A 14,203-nucleotide genomic window follows, 5' to 3' on the forward strand; every position below is an offset into this window, starting at 1 on the left:
GAAGTCAATTCTAACTATGTTTTAGATTCTTTGTAAATTGATATGTTTAACTTGTTTTTGATTATGTTTATCAGTTAGCTATATCTATACTATATTATAAAATATTTGACAAAAACTCTTAAAAACTTTTTTATGCATAAAGTACTATTTATTGATGCATATTACTTAAAATTAAAGATTACAAGTAAATTGTGCATAATTACAACTTACTAAAGCTCTATGTTTAAATTCGTGTAATTAACTGTGGATAAACATAATCAAATAGAGGATAAACATCTCATTTTAAAATATAGAAGATCTAAAAAATAATTAGAATAATTATTGAGTTATAACAGAATACTTAATCATTATCTTTATAAAAAAATGTATTATTAAACCTAAATTAAGTTACTTTGTTACGTTAAATTAAATTATAATAACAATTTTGAATTAAAAAAAATACACAAACAATAACTTTTAAATAGTTAATTTGATACTAATATTGATAATTTTTTACAAATTCTATATGATATTTTCAAATTTAAATTTTATTCAAAAATAAAAACGTTATCGCTTTCTCAAAATCACATAAAATCATATTATACTGACATGGATAAAAAACAAAACAAAACATTGAAATGAAAATATGTCTCGATATATTACACGAATATCCTTCTAGTGAATTCAAACATATAACTCTAAAAAACTGTACTCATACACTATTTACTTGTATTATTGAATTTAAACATGCATMATTGAACAATACTTAATATATTAAAAATAATTTTTAAATTTTAATTCAAATATTTTATAATATAATATAGATATAAAATATTTTAATAAACATATACTCTATTGCAATCTTTAAAATAACTGTTCTAGTTAAATGCATCATTTTGAAGATCTTAAAATTTAATTCTACGTTTTGCMAAAAATTAAAAAAAATAAATTTAATTTTTTAAAATTATTTTGTCAAATTATAATATTAAAAAACTTATTTATGGATGTGCACGAGTGTTATAAATATTATATATATAAATAATATTTTAATTAAATAAGGAGAGTAATGCTCACTCCAGACATCATAACTCAGTCATCATGTTTTCTTGATTAATTATTGAAGAAGTAATCTCTGAAACTTGTAATTGCTTTTTAATTCAGTAATCATCTTATCTTCTTCTTTTATTTTATTTTATTTAATTTAATTTATAATAAAATCCCATCATGTTTAATTGGAAATAAAAAAAATCCAAAATTGAAATAAAAGCTGCCCATAATGAAGCCATACCAGCAACCAACAAGCAGAAAACAGCAACTAGCAATCAGCAGCCTTCTTACTCTAGACTCCATCTTCTCTCTCTCTCTCTCTCTCTCTCTCTCTCTCTCTCTCTCTCTCTCTCTTCTCCATTTTCTGGGGTTTCCCCCTCCTCTGTTTTGGGACATCTTCCGCCATCTATACCAGAATCTTCAGCTTTTTCTTTATGGTATGTTGGTCAAAACCCTCTTTCCTGTCTCTATGTACCCAATTCTGTTTCACAATCTCTTATATATATATATATATATATATATATAGAGGAAGGTTTTTTGAAAACCATAAAAATAGAAATTGGATAACACCGGATAATAATTCATCATGCACACGAGCGTACAAGTAAATGAAGCGTTTTTTTTTGTATGCAATGTGTACATGTTTATATCATCCACATGAATGGTTTCCGGATGTTTTTCACTTTTTAATTTTTGTTGTTTTCCCCGGAACTTGACCTATGTGCCTATTTATATGCTATATGTAGAGGGAGTTTAAGGGAAACTGAAAAATTAAAAAACCGAGTAACATCCTCGTAACTATTCTTCTAAACATTGGTTCTTGGTTTTTATGCACTTATGTATGTTATCAGACAAATCGCTTATATATATTACTTGTATGCAAAGGTGCATCATAAATGGGTTGTTCAGTTTTTGAGTTAACATGAGGGAGGATATGTATGTATGAATCATGCTTGTTWCAGGTACCCATAAACACAAGTTACCAGCATGTGTATATGTTCGCTTGTCTCCTCCATTTACTCGCATGTTTTCTTTTTCTCATGTCATGGAGTTTTCATTTCAATGGGTTTCCCTCGATTCTTGTGTTCAATTTCACACTTTTTTTGAGATTTATGCCCWCTTTTTCTTTTTCAATCTGGTGCACATCTCTTTTGTATAAAGAATTGTCTCCTGGTGTATCATAACGCCTATTTTCCCCTCTTTTCTTTTAATTTTCTTCAAATTTTTGCCCTTTTTTTCCAAAAGGTTTTGTTTAAGGTTCATGGGTTTGTCGTATCATATCTTGATGACTTGATCTTTTACCATTTGTCACCTGGGGATTAGGTTTTAACAAACTGGCAGCTCTTTTGTGGTATAGAAAAGGGGGTAAATTGTCTCTTTATTTTTGGGTATTGGTTAGTGTGTGTTCATGTCTTTTTACTGTAATTCATGGAAAACAATGGTATTTCTTTGGATATTGGAAGTGGGTTTGTGTGTTTTCATGTCTTTTTACAGTAATTCATGGAAAAAATGGTATTCCTTTGGATAGTGGAAATGGGTTTGTGTATTTTCATGTCTTTTTACAGTAATTCATGGAAAAAATGGTATTTCTTTGGATAGTGGAAATGGGTTTGTGTATTTTCATGTCTTTTTACTGTAATTCATGGAAAACAATGGTATTACTTTGGATATTGGAAGTGGGTTTGTGTGTTTTCATGTCTTTTTACAGTAATTCATGGAAAACAATGGTCCTTTTTTGGATATTAGATGTGTGTTGGTGTGTTCTCATCTGTTTTTACTGCAAATCATGAAAAAAAATTAACCAAAAATGTTTAATTTTGCAGATTTGTTGATATGAAGAAGGTGAAAGTAAATAGTTATTCACCCACTGGTGTTCTTGAAGATTATCTGAGAAGTTTAGAATCTGATACAATATCTTCAAAAGAAAGCACATCAGGAAGTGAAGATCAAAAGGCTTCATCCAAATGGATAGATTTTGTTCATCTCATTAGAAGCAAATCAAAGAGATGTTTACCAACATTTCATCCAATCAGCAGTGGATTGCAGTTTTCAAGAAGATTAAGTAGTAGTTTTAGAGAACAAATAGGAGGTATAGTTGTTGGTCAACCATCATCATCATCATCATCATCTCCAATTGCACCAGATATCAACTATTTCAAGCCTCATTGGAAGAACTTTACTTTCTCTCAGTTACAATCTGCCACCAACAACTTCTCAAATGGTTAGATTTCGTCTTTCAAGATTCAAACTTTGGACCAATTTTTTTTTCTGTGTATGTGTAGGGTCAGGGTCAGGTTCAGGAAAAACTGCAAAAAGAAAATGAAAAACTAAGGAACAACCGTATGTATGGTATGCACATGTGCATACAAGTAACTTGGAAGCAATTTGTCCGGTATGCACATGTGCATAAGATGCACACATGCATAAAACCAAAAACTAGCTTCAATTACTTGTGTGCATACCGTCCAGATGAATGGTTACAAGAGTGTTTTTCAGTTTTTCATTTTTTTGGGGTTTTACCCTGAACCTCCCTCGACAGAGATGGAGGTTTAGGGGAAAACCCCAAAAAAAATGAAAAACTGAGGAATATCCTGGTAATCATCGTCTGGACGGTATGCACTGCATACAAGTAATTGAAGTTGGTTTTTGGTTTTGTGCATGTTATGCACATGTGCATATTGGACAATATTGCAAACAAATTACTTGTATGCACATGTGCAAACTATTGAGATGAATTGTTGCTAAGATGTTTTTCATTTTTTACGGTTTTCCCTGAACCTGATCCCTATGTATATATAGTTTCAGGGAAAACTGTTAAAGAAAATGAAAAACTGAGGAACACCTTGATACCGTTCGWCAGGATCATATTATGCACATTGGACAAACCTATGACCTTTTGGCCTATTAGAGAAAAAATGGTTTGATTTGATACTCGTCAGAAGGTGATGGATTTGATTAAAATCTCATTTAAGGTTATATACTTAAATATACCCACTCTTCTAGAACAACTTGTGCCGATCTAGCCTYTGTTGAGGGGGCATGTTAGAGTCCCACATTGGCTAGACTTGGATCAATTCTCCTGTGTATATGTTGGCACCTCCTTTCTCTCCTCAAKGGCTCTTTTGGAGAGTAATATGGGGTTTCACATATTCTCACATTCAAGATTCAAAATTTATCCAATTTTCAAGATTTTAATYGCAACCACTAGCCGAATAACCTATTTTGCGGGTTTCTAGGCGTCCTTGTGTTTGGAAAAGGGATTTTGTTTGGGACTATTTAGCTKAATGACCTTCTCTDAAAGCGGGTCATTTAGGTACTTAACCTTAATTGGGATTTTAGCCATGACCTTCTGGCCATTGAAGATAAAATGACRTCATACTCATCAGAATGTCATGGATTTAGTTAAATCTCATTTAAGGTTATATACCTGGATACCTCGTTTTGTTGTTATGGATTTTTTCTAAGAAAATGTCAGAAGGTCGTTTAACTAAATAACCCCCGTTGTAGTTACAATTATCGATTTCTTTTCAGAAAACATGATTGGAAAGGGAGGTTATGCCGAGGTTTACAAAGGGGTTTTGAAAAATGGGCAAATTGTCGCTGTTAAGCAACTCACACGAGGCCCTATCGAKGAAAGAACCGCGAGCTTTTTATCCGAGCTTGGGATAATGGCTCATGTTAACCATCCAAACTCGGCCAAATTGATCGGTTATGGTGTTGAAGGAGGATTGCATCTTGTTCTTGAGTTATCTCCCAATGGTAGTTTAGCTTCATGGCTTCATGGTTAGTTGGTTTCGATCCTACCCTTTTCTTGAATTCAAAAGGATTAAAAGTTGGATAAAATGCATCAAAATGCAACAAAGTTTGCCTTAGTTCCTATTTMCTATAACAAATAAAATTTTTAAATATTGTAAGAYCCCACATCGGTTGGGAAGRGAATAAAGGTTGCCTTATAAGGGACCGGATACTTCCTCTATCAGACGCGTTTTGAAACCGTGAGTCCAKGTAAGGACAAAATGGACAATATCTGGTACAGTTAGCGTAGGATGTTTCATAATCAATGTASGAAAGTTTCAAAATTTCTATTTCTTATCCATTTTGACCGCTAACTTGTTGATCTTGTAACATTTGACGACGTGGATGGCAAGTTTCTCGTCCACTTCACCGTAAATTAGCATTCACGTCATCAAATGTTACAAGATCAACAGTTGGGGCCGGTTCAAATCTGAAGGTTAAATATCGTGAGAAGRCAAGAAAGCAAGGTTAAGGAAAAGTTCATATCTGAATCCATTGAAAAAACTYTATTTGAAGATGCATATGTGAACCAACGTTACAGATTATTCATATGGGTTTACATATGCATCTTCAAATGGAATTTTTCAATCATTCACATATGAATCTTGTCTTCTTACCTTCTCACGATATTTAGCCTTCCCACTTGGTCAAAATCGGTAGAAGATAGGAAAATTTGAAACTTTATTACATCGATGGAGAAAAAATATTTGTTGCATTAAATAGGAAATAAACCAAACATTATTCATTTTGATGCATTTTGCTGTTAAAAGTTTGGATTTTTTAATGAATTTTGGATTCTTGTGACAGCATTGAGGGAGAAACTGAATTGGGACATTAGATATAAGGTTGCTTTAGGAACAGCRGAAGGTTTACTTTATCTTCATGAAGGATGTCAAAGGAGAATCATCCATAGAGATATCAAGGCTGCAAATATATTGCTTACAGAAGACTTTGAACCCCAAGTAAGCCCAAATTTAACTACTTTATATATATATATATATATATATATATATGTGTGTGTGTGTAGGGTCAGGTTCATGGGAAAACCACAAAAAATGAAATACTGAGGAACATCTTGATAAACATTCATTTGGACGGTATGCACATGTTCATACAAGTAATTTCTAAGCAATTTGACCAGTATGCACATATGCATAGATATATCATGCACACGTACATAAATACCAAGAAACAACTTCATGTACTTGTATGCACATGTGCATACCGTCCAGATGAATGGTTACCAGAAACATGTGTTTCTTAATTTTTCATTTTTTAGGGGTTTTTCCTTGAACCTCCCTCTATATGTGTGTCTGTGTGTGTGTATAGAGAGGGAGGAGGTTTCAAATACAAACCATGTCATTTTTACATACTATACAAACCAATTAACTGAGATTTTTATGGAAATGATGAGAGTTCATTTATTATAATTTGAATATTTATGAAAGATKATTAGAGTTAATTAATTATAATCAACGCTTTATAATTGGAAATAATCAAGATATTCTATGGAACCACAAATTCATTAGACTAGATGGACGGTTCAGATTGGKTTGTAACAATGTATTGGTTTGTATGATAAACCACCTCTCTCTATATATAATTGTTTTATTAGTTGTTGAAAAGCTTCAAAACCTTTTATCATATATGACTTTCTCTCTTTATCACACTTTTTGTAAGCTTTCACGAAAACAACTATTGTACTCTTCAGGGAAAGGGGTCAAGTCTGCATATGTCTTACAACATATGCACAAAAAAGCCCAATCCCGAAGGCTGGCCCAGACTCGGTCTGAAAAAACCTGGGCCTAGTGAGCCCGAAGCTCTGTCCGGGCTAGGCCTTAAAACCCAATCAGGCTGAAATCTAGCCCGTCTTGAGAAAGACTTGAAAAGCCCGATCTAGCCCTTTTTCAACCCCTAAGCCTGGCGCCAGGACTAAATCTTGGGGCTTCTTTGGTCATTGGAAACGGGCTTGGAAGGCCCGGGCCCAGTGCATCTCKATATCTTACCCTCTGGCCTACATGGACCCCACCTTGRGATGGAATATAGTGGGTTTGTTTGGTTTGATTAACCGTCAATGCTGAAAACTTTCTAAAATTCACAAAAAATTACTCTAAAAAGTAGAAAAATATGTAACTTTTAAGGTGTGTTTTGGAAGCTTTGGACACAAAAAGGTAACCGTTTTCGATTCAGATTTGTGATTTCGGGCTCGCGAAATGGCTGCCGGAGCATTGGACTCATCATACCGTTTCGAGATTCGAAGGCACATTTGGGTTCGTATGTTTCAATACTGTTTTAGAGATCTTTTCTAGCTGTAAAAACGAGTTTTGTGATTGATAAATGCAAGTAAATTTGTCGTTTTTGTAGTTATTTGGCTCCCGAGTACTTGATGCATGGCATAATCGATGAAAAGACCGATGTTTTCGCRTTCGGTGTATTGTTGTTGGAACTTATTAGCGGTCGTAGAGCTCTAGATTACTCGCAACAAAGTCTTGTTTTATGGGTATGATTCATCCAATGTTATTAGCTGCATTATCCGGTCCCAAAAAAAGCCTGGTTTGGCCGGATTTTTCCTGACCAAATAAGGCCCGGAGCGGTCCGGATTTTCTTCAGGGCCAGATAAGGCCCAGAATTATCCGGATTGAATTGCTCGCACCTTTAACATTTGGTCGCCAGTTCGAGTAATCTCAAGGCCCACAAGGATTTTTCTGACTGTTATCTTCARGCCTRTGGAATTAAAGATTTACTTATTTACTAATAAAAAACAATCGATTTACCTCAACAGGCAAAACCRTTGCTCAGAAAGAACAACGTTCGAGAGCTTGTCGATCCTTCGCTTGCCGACAATTGTGACACACGRCAATTGCACCTCATGGTTTTGGCTGCGTCTTTATGCATCCAACGATCATCCATTCGACGGCCCGATATGAACCAGGCATGTTGCTCTTATTTGATATTTCAAGTCTTTCTCGTTAATATTTGATMTATAGAAGGCGATAAGTACCCAAATCCCGTTATTTCAACTTCAGAAAAGAGTCAAAATACGATCTTATCTTTTTGAACGGGTTCGATCTAGCAACATGGCTTTATGCTACCAGTGACTGAAAGGGTTGGGCTTGTTTGGCAAACCAGCTGATTACTGGTTGTTGGTCGATAAATTAGCTGTTAGCCGATAATTTAATCATATTTGGTAAAAAATTAGTGACAAGCTAGATTACGATGTAAACTATCTTAAAGGACATGTTGAAAAATTAATTGGAAAAATAGACCGACATAACCGACTTGCTCAATGGCTGAGGCTAGTGGAGGGGCCTRGGATCGAACCGAGTACCTGTCTTTTTTTTAATAAGCTCAAAAAATAAGATAGCTGATACATAAACTCCAATGGTGCCAAAGGGTTGGGTTCATGTGAGAAAGGTAAGAGGGGATCTCACCCTTAGATCAACAATACKGATCAATTCTCGTGATAAGCGCAATTCATAGGGTGGGGGTGAGATTAAAAGCGATCAAGGGTCCGGATCYCTTCTTACGTTTCTCACCTTAACTCCTATTCTCACACGATTTTCTGTCTAATGCCAAAAGCACGGCTTTAGTGACAATGGATTAATGGTATAATGTATGCAGGTTTTACAGCTCCTAAAAGGCCAACAAGACGGATGGGAGTTCGCAATAAAAAATTGTAGACGGGGGTCATCGTTGAAGAAAAGTTACGAAGAGCTTTTTAGAGCGGAAAAATGCAGCTTAACACATCCCATAAGACGGATCAAAGGGGCTGATTCCGGCTTTTCTACTACAACACTTGGTGAAATTTTGAAGTAGAAATCATGTATTATGTGCATATATAAACACTCATGTTTTTTTGCCTATTATGCTCTCATTGAATCGAAGTTCTTTTAGAACGGTTGTTGATTCTTGTCGTTTTACGAATGGAAGAAAAGGTCGTTSATGAATCCCGAAGTCACTCGAGTTCTTGTATTCATGATCCATGAAAATCTAAGAGGGATTTTGCGCAATTTAATTCTCCAACAGATTCTCCATTTATTTTTTTCTAAAAAGAGAAATTATGAGAGAATTGTAACGGGAAACTCTTCAAAAATGATTATCATGAGAGAAGTTATTTCTTATTAAATGTATGAAATATTTTAATAATATAATCAATGATGTAATCTTCAAAATRAAAAATTGGTAGGAGTTGAATGCAATTCTATTTAGAGATTTTGAACTTTTATTTTTCATTTTAAAAAATTCTTAGAGAATCTGTTGTAGATGTTCTAAAATTCTGTTAAAAATGAATAAATTTCTATAGATTAATTTATATTTTTATATTTTAAATTTTAAATTTTTTGTTGACATGCACTAAAGGAAATAAATAAATGATCAAATACCCTCTGATTTGCTTCCACGTGTATCGTGTGTTATAAAGGTTAAAAAATAAAGCAAATATGGGGCCCACTGGTCGGCCTAGCAAGCCTGAGACCAGGCCCTGGAAACGACCGCCTGATTAGGCCAATTTTTCTCCAAAGTCAGGCTGAACTCTGAAGGGGAAAAGCGTAATCCAACTTATTTTCAGATCCAAAGGTTAGCCCGGGTTCTCTTCAGGAGCGGATCCTTATGGAATAAAGTTTGTGGAAAAGACCCCACACTTACAATAAATGGCTGAATAAACCCTTGATGGTTTTATTCTCATTGAAAAAACCGGGTTAACTCTCACTGTTTCGTCTATGTAGAATTTGAAAAGACACCCCAACTCCTCGTTACGAATTAAATTGATCATTGTAACRTAAGTCGGTGACCAAACACAACTAATTCTTTCCACAACTTGAAGTTGGTAAACGAAGTTCTTTCAGAACGCGTTTGATAAGCGACACATAATATTACAAAAACTTGTTCATGTTTGGTGTGACGTTAGACTGAGACTGGTGATGCATAACCTTTGAAGCGCAACCCAGAGCCCAGGCCTAGTGAGCCCGAAACCCAGTCTGGGACAGATCGTAAAGCTCGATCAGAATGATATTGTGGAGTTAGATCTGGGCCGAAAAAACCTAATCGGACCCTTTTTTGCTCACTGAAAGCAATCTTAAAAGGTTCGGTCTTGTGTATCTTTAATTAAGACAAGACAGGACTGTGTAAGTCAAAAATACATATTCTCTGTCCACCCAAAATCGGTAGTACAAAAATTTAGAAGCCGAGACAAATTTAATAAATTACTAAACTACACCATYGACAAAATTGATAAATTACTAAATTACCCACATCAAAATATACCAAAAACATAAATAAAAAAAACACTAGATTCTTCCAACCGATTAYTAACACGACTACGACCATGATTTTAATTGAACCAATAGCCCGTTACAAATAACTTACAATACAACGAGCCGATCAGGATAGGGGATGTTAGAAGACGAGCTCGGTCACAAACTAGAACTTGATTATTCGGTACCAAATTTATGGGGAAATATAAATGGTACGTACTCTTATTCGATTCAAATACACAATCGAATATTAATCGATCGAGAGCATTAGGTATACAATCCAATGGGATTTTATGAATTGGGGAYGGTAATGATATAGCCAATGTGGTTTTAGTAGGTCCATTCCTTGGGGAGAAATATTTCCGGTGAAGAACTTCGGTTTTGAGAGATGACACATATTTGGTTCGATGAATCTTTGGTCTTCTTATTATTTCTAACTCGATGGCATTCTATCCCCTTTATATTATTGTTATGATCTGAAATATATATATCGGCAATGTAATTAATTAGTGGTTGAAATTAACAAATCGATGGTAGAAAAGTACRATTCCAAAAGGCTAATGGTCGAGCATAATTAAGAATCAATTAATTAAGTATACCTCGTGGCTTGATTTGCAAGCCTAATCCATGCACGTTGAGGTTCAAAGCTTGTACCACACGAGACGGAAGGAGAACGGGTGCAAATGCTGTAAATAGCCGTGCCAAATGATCAAATAAGTAAATGTATCTATTATCCCGAGACCAATAATTTGACCCATGCATGATTTATTTTTGAGGGTGCATTCGGTACAAAAGACTGAACAATAATTATTGTCTCGTGTTTCACATTTGGGTTGACCCACTGTTTAAGGCTCAAAGGGGAAGTGGAAATCATCTTCCATGGTTCAAATCCAAGCACTGCGAAAAGCCCTTATGTTWTGGCCATGGAGGTTCGAGGACTCCAAGTCATTCGTGGTCGTTTGAGATATTAGTCAGTGTGTGTAGGTTAACTCGGATACTCATAGTTACTCAAAAAAATGTTTGACACAAATTAAACTAGGACAAGGACGATAGATGTAAAGTACGACAAATATGTTATTCTTTATCCCACCAAAATAGATRGAACATARATTAGGGAGATAAAGACAAGATTGGTGAATTACTAAACTATTTGTGTCAAATTAACCCTAAAACCATCCACTTTTTTTTTTTACTCAGCCTACTTCAATAATGTTCGTACAGTGTTGTCCACATACCAAAGGCACCCTGAGAGTTTATTCATTTTAATCTTTTAACAAATTGTTTTTTTTTTAACTCTCTGGTATGGTTAAACATGGTGAGTGTTCTCCCACCAACCATTGAGAATCATGACAAAAGGTTACCTGGTTTTCTGGGTTTTTCGACATAATCGGTTCCTGCCGTACGGGGAAGGAAAACTCCGGTACCACATGATCTTTGGCCAGAATCTAGGAATACAGCTTGCATACCAGGTCCTCCGGTTGCCCAATTTGCAATATGTTTGGGTTTTTTATCCGGCTTCGAAAAAATCTTCCGATGCTGATTAAAGACACAAAATAAAATTAATTAAAGTAAAAACCGACGTTAAAATTTTCTTTCTATATAGAAATCCATACAAACTCTCAATTAACTTACCTTCGGCATGATTGAAGTACAATGTATGATCATAGAGAAGATATAGAATCAATAATGTTAACCTCATTGGAGAGATTTAGAATCTTTTTATTATGTTGATCACGATGTTTAACTTGTTAACTTATTATTGGTTGATTAAGTTGCTTGATTTGTGTGCAATATTGTTTCTTTTTTTATGTTCTAGGGAATAGAATCCATATACTAAAAGACGAATAAATGACCAACATGGGCATCACCACCTAAACACTGCAAAACACAGGTTCTATTATTTTAAGTGCTTTACGCAAAAACTTCATAGTCACAGGTTCAACACATATTTAAGAAACAAATTATTATTCCCACCTCTCTTTTAAAATAAACTAGAAAGGTACTCATAAATTATAATGATATATATCTCAATTTTAATATTTTGTTTTATTTTATCTTCGTCGATATTATAATACGATTTTTATATGGTACTGAAAAACAATAATGTTTTTATTTTTTTTGAATAAAATATAAATGTGAAGGTATCATAAAATAGTTAAAAAAAATACAGTGATTTTAGTATCAAATTAAATATTTGAAAGTTCTTGTTTCTTTTTGTGTAAWWTCTTTWATTCAAATTTTTATTATTATTTTAATTTCGATTTAATAATGAAGTCATTTATTTTTGGTTTAATAATATAACTTTTTTATAAAGATAATAATTAGTATTTCGTTAAAATTCAATGATTATTSTAAATATATTTTAGATTTTTTATATTCAAAATAAGATACTTGTTCGGTATTTGATTATGTTTATATGTAGTTATTTATACGAATTCAAACATGAAGCTTTAGTAAGTTGTACACATATACTATTTACTTATAATCTTGAATTTTAAGTATTATGCATAATAAAGAGTACTTAATGCATAAAAATTAATTTTTAAAAGTTTTTATTAAATGAAAWTTTGTTTTTAAACAAAGTAAAAATAAATATATGGGTACTTAATTTGGTACATAGGAAATATTTTATTTAATATTATATATATTTTTGTTTTAATTTATTTCAAGAAAATATCATGTTTTTTATGCATGATTCCAACTTACATTTTTCAATATATTCATTGACAATCATCATCAAGTGTTGGTAAAAACGTAATCCAAAGCTCGAATGCAACCGCATGATCCATATAATTATATGCATTTTGGCTATGAAATATGAACGACATGAATCATGATCTAATATAAGCCGTATGCATAATTCATTAATATTTATATCAAGTTGACTATTTTAAGAATGATAATCATTTATGTCTAATCCGCCTATTAGAATCTTCAGGAATCTCAACCCTCTCCAAAACAGGATTCTATTAATTCTCTCTCGATGAGTTGTATGTGTACAATAGACGATGTATGAAGAAAAAAAAAAGTACCAGTGGTGACGGAAGCAACGGAGGTTGCACGGCAGTCGTCGCCGGTGACTTCCGACCAAMCGGAGGTTGATGTCTATGCTTATTATAACTCCGTTGCTGTTATCATTCCAATAATCAAAATACGAGCGAGAATCATTCATGATTCATGTAATACTAATTAGATCTCTCCACAAGCTGAAAAGAAATCATCGATCGGAAACAGAACGGATATATGCATCTCGAATCTCGATTGCATTCAAACCAAACAAAATTAAAAAACTGAGTGTGTGTGTGTGTGTATGTATATATATGTATGTATGTATATATATATATATATATGCATATACCTTGGAATAAAAATGATGATTGTCTTCTCCACATACTTCAATACTTTCGTTTAAAACACAACTCGGAAGCCATGGCAATCCTTCGTCTCCTGCTTCATGATCAAAATCAACAATTTTATCAGCTTCTTCTTCAGCCATACTCGATCGATTCTGCAAGTGGAGAGTGATTGATGGTGAATTTGGGGAAAGAAGAGTTAGAGAGGATGTGGATTTCCAACTCCAAACCTGCAATGTAACTACTTATAGTTGCCACCCCTTGTATATGAAGGGAGAGGGTTTTATAGTGACGGACACTGTTCCTGTATTTTCTCCGTAAATTATTAACTTCATATTTCCACTCTCCTCATGAGCGCGTGGCATCCACGCTTCCTTCTTCTACACGAATTTCCATAACTGCCCTTTTCTATTTTTTTATTATCTTTATTTTGAGAATCAAAATTGAATTATCCCTCTACTACACGAATTACCATAATTGCCCTTTTTATTTTTTGTTGCATTTATTTTGAGAATCAAAATTAGATTACCAGATGATTATTTCATTAAAGTTATAAATGGTTTAGTAGTTTATATTTATGGTTATTAATAACACCATTTTTTTTTCAAATTAACACAAACTAATATTCTTTTTTAAAGTAAGTGTCTATATTATTAAGGGGTTGTTTATCAAATTCTTACTTGGGTAACAGATTATCAAGTCATATTACCTTACTGAATGAATATGTCAAGAACCAACAACCTTACCCGGTAAGAGCGAAAACAAGGACCGAGAGTC

At 33.5% G+C, this 14,203-nt stretch overlaps 2 protein-coding genes across 2 annotated transcripts; one reads left to right on the forward strand and one right to left on the reverse strand.

The window, feature by feature from the left end:
* Positions 1-1,363: 1,363 nt before the first annotated feature.
* On the forward strand, positions 1,364-8,768 carry LOC112513102 (receptor-like cytosolic serine/threonine-protein kinase RBK2). The gene is made up of 8 exons (XM_025119245.1): positions 1,364-1,463; positions 2,850-3,247; positions 4,558-4,809; positions 5,629-5,783; positions 7,012-7,091; positions 7,186-7,321; positions 7,604-7,753; positions 8,443-8,768. The coding sequence occupies exons 2-8, from the start codon at positions 2,860-2,862 to the stop codon at positions 8,635-8,637; spliced, it is 1,356 nt and encodes a 451-aa protein (XP_024975013.1). The 5' UTR covers positions 1,364-1,463; positions 2,850-2,859; the 3' UTR covers positions 8,638-8,768.
* Positions 8,769-10,145: 1,377 nt separating this feature from the next.
* On the reverse strand, positions 10,146-13,620 carry LOC112513771. The gene is made up of 5 exons (XM_025120132.1): positions 13,432-13,620; positions 13,106-13,201; positions 11,435-11,609; positions 10,673-10,759; positions 10,146-10,549 (listed from the first exon to the last, which is right to left on the reverse strand). The coding sequence occupies exons 1-5, from the start codon at positions 13,567-13,569 to the stop codon at positions 10,404-10,406; spliced, it is 642 nt and encodes a 213-aa protein (XP_024975900.1). The 5' UTR covers positions 13,570-13,620; the 3' UTR covers positions 10,146-10,403.
* Positions 13,621-14,203: the final 583 nt, after the last annotated feature.

Source organism: Cynara cardunculus (assembly GCF_001531365.2).
Source record: "Cynara cardunculus var. scolymus isolate 2C chromosome LG 5, CcrdV1, whole genome shotgun sequence".
NCBI lineage: Eukaryota > Viridiplantae > Streptophyta > Magnoliopsida > Asterales > Asteraceae > Cynara > Cynara cardunculus.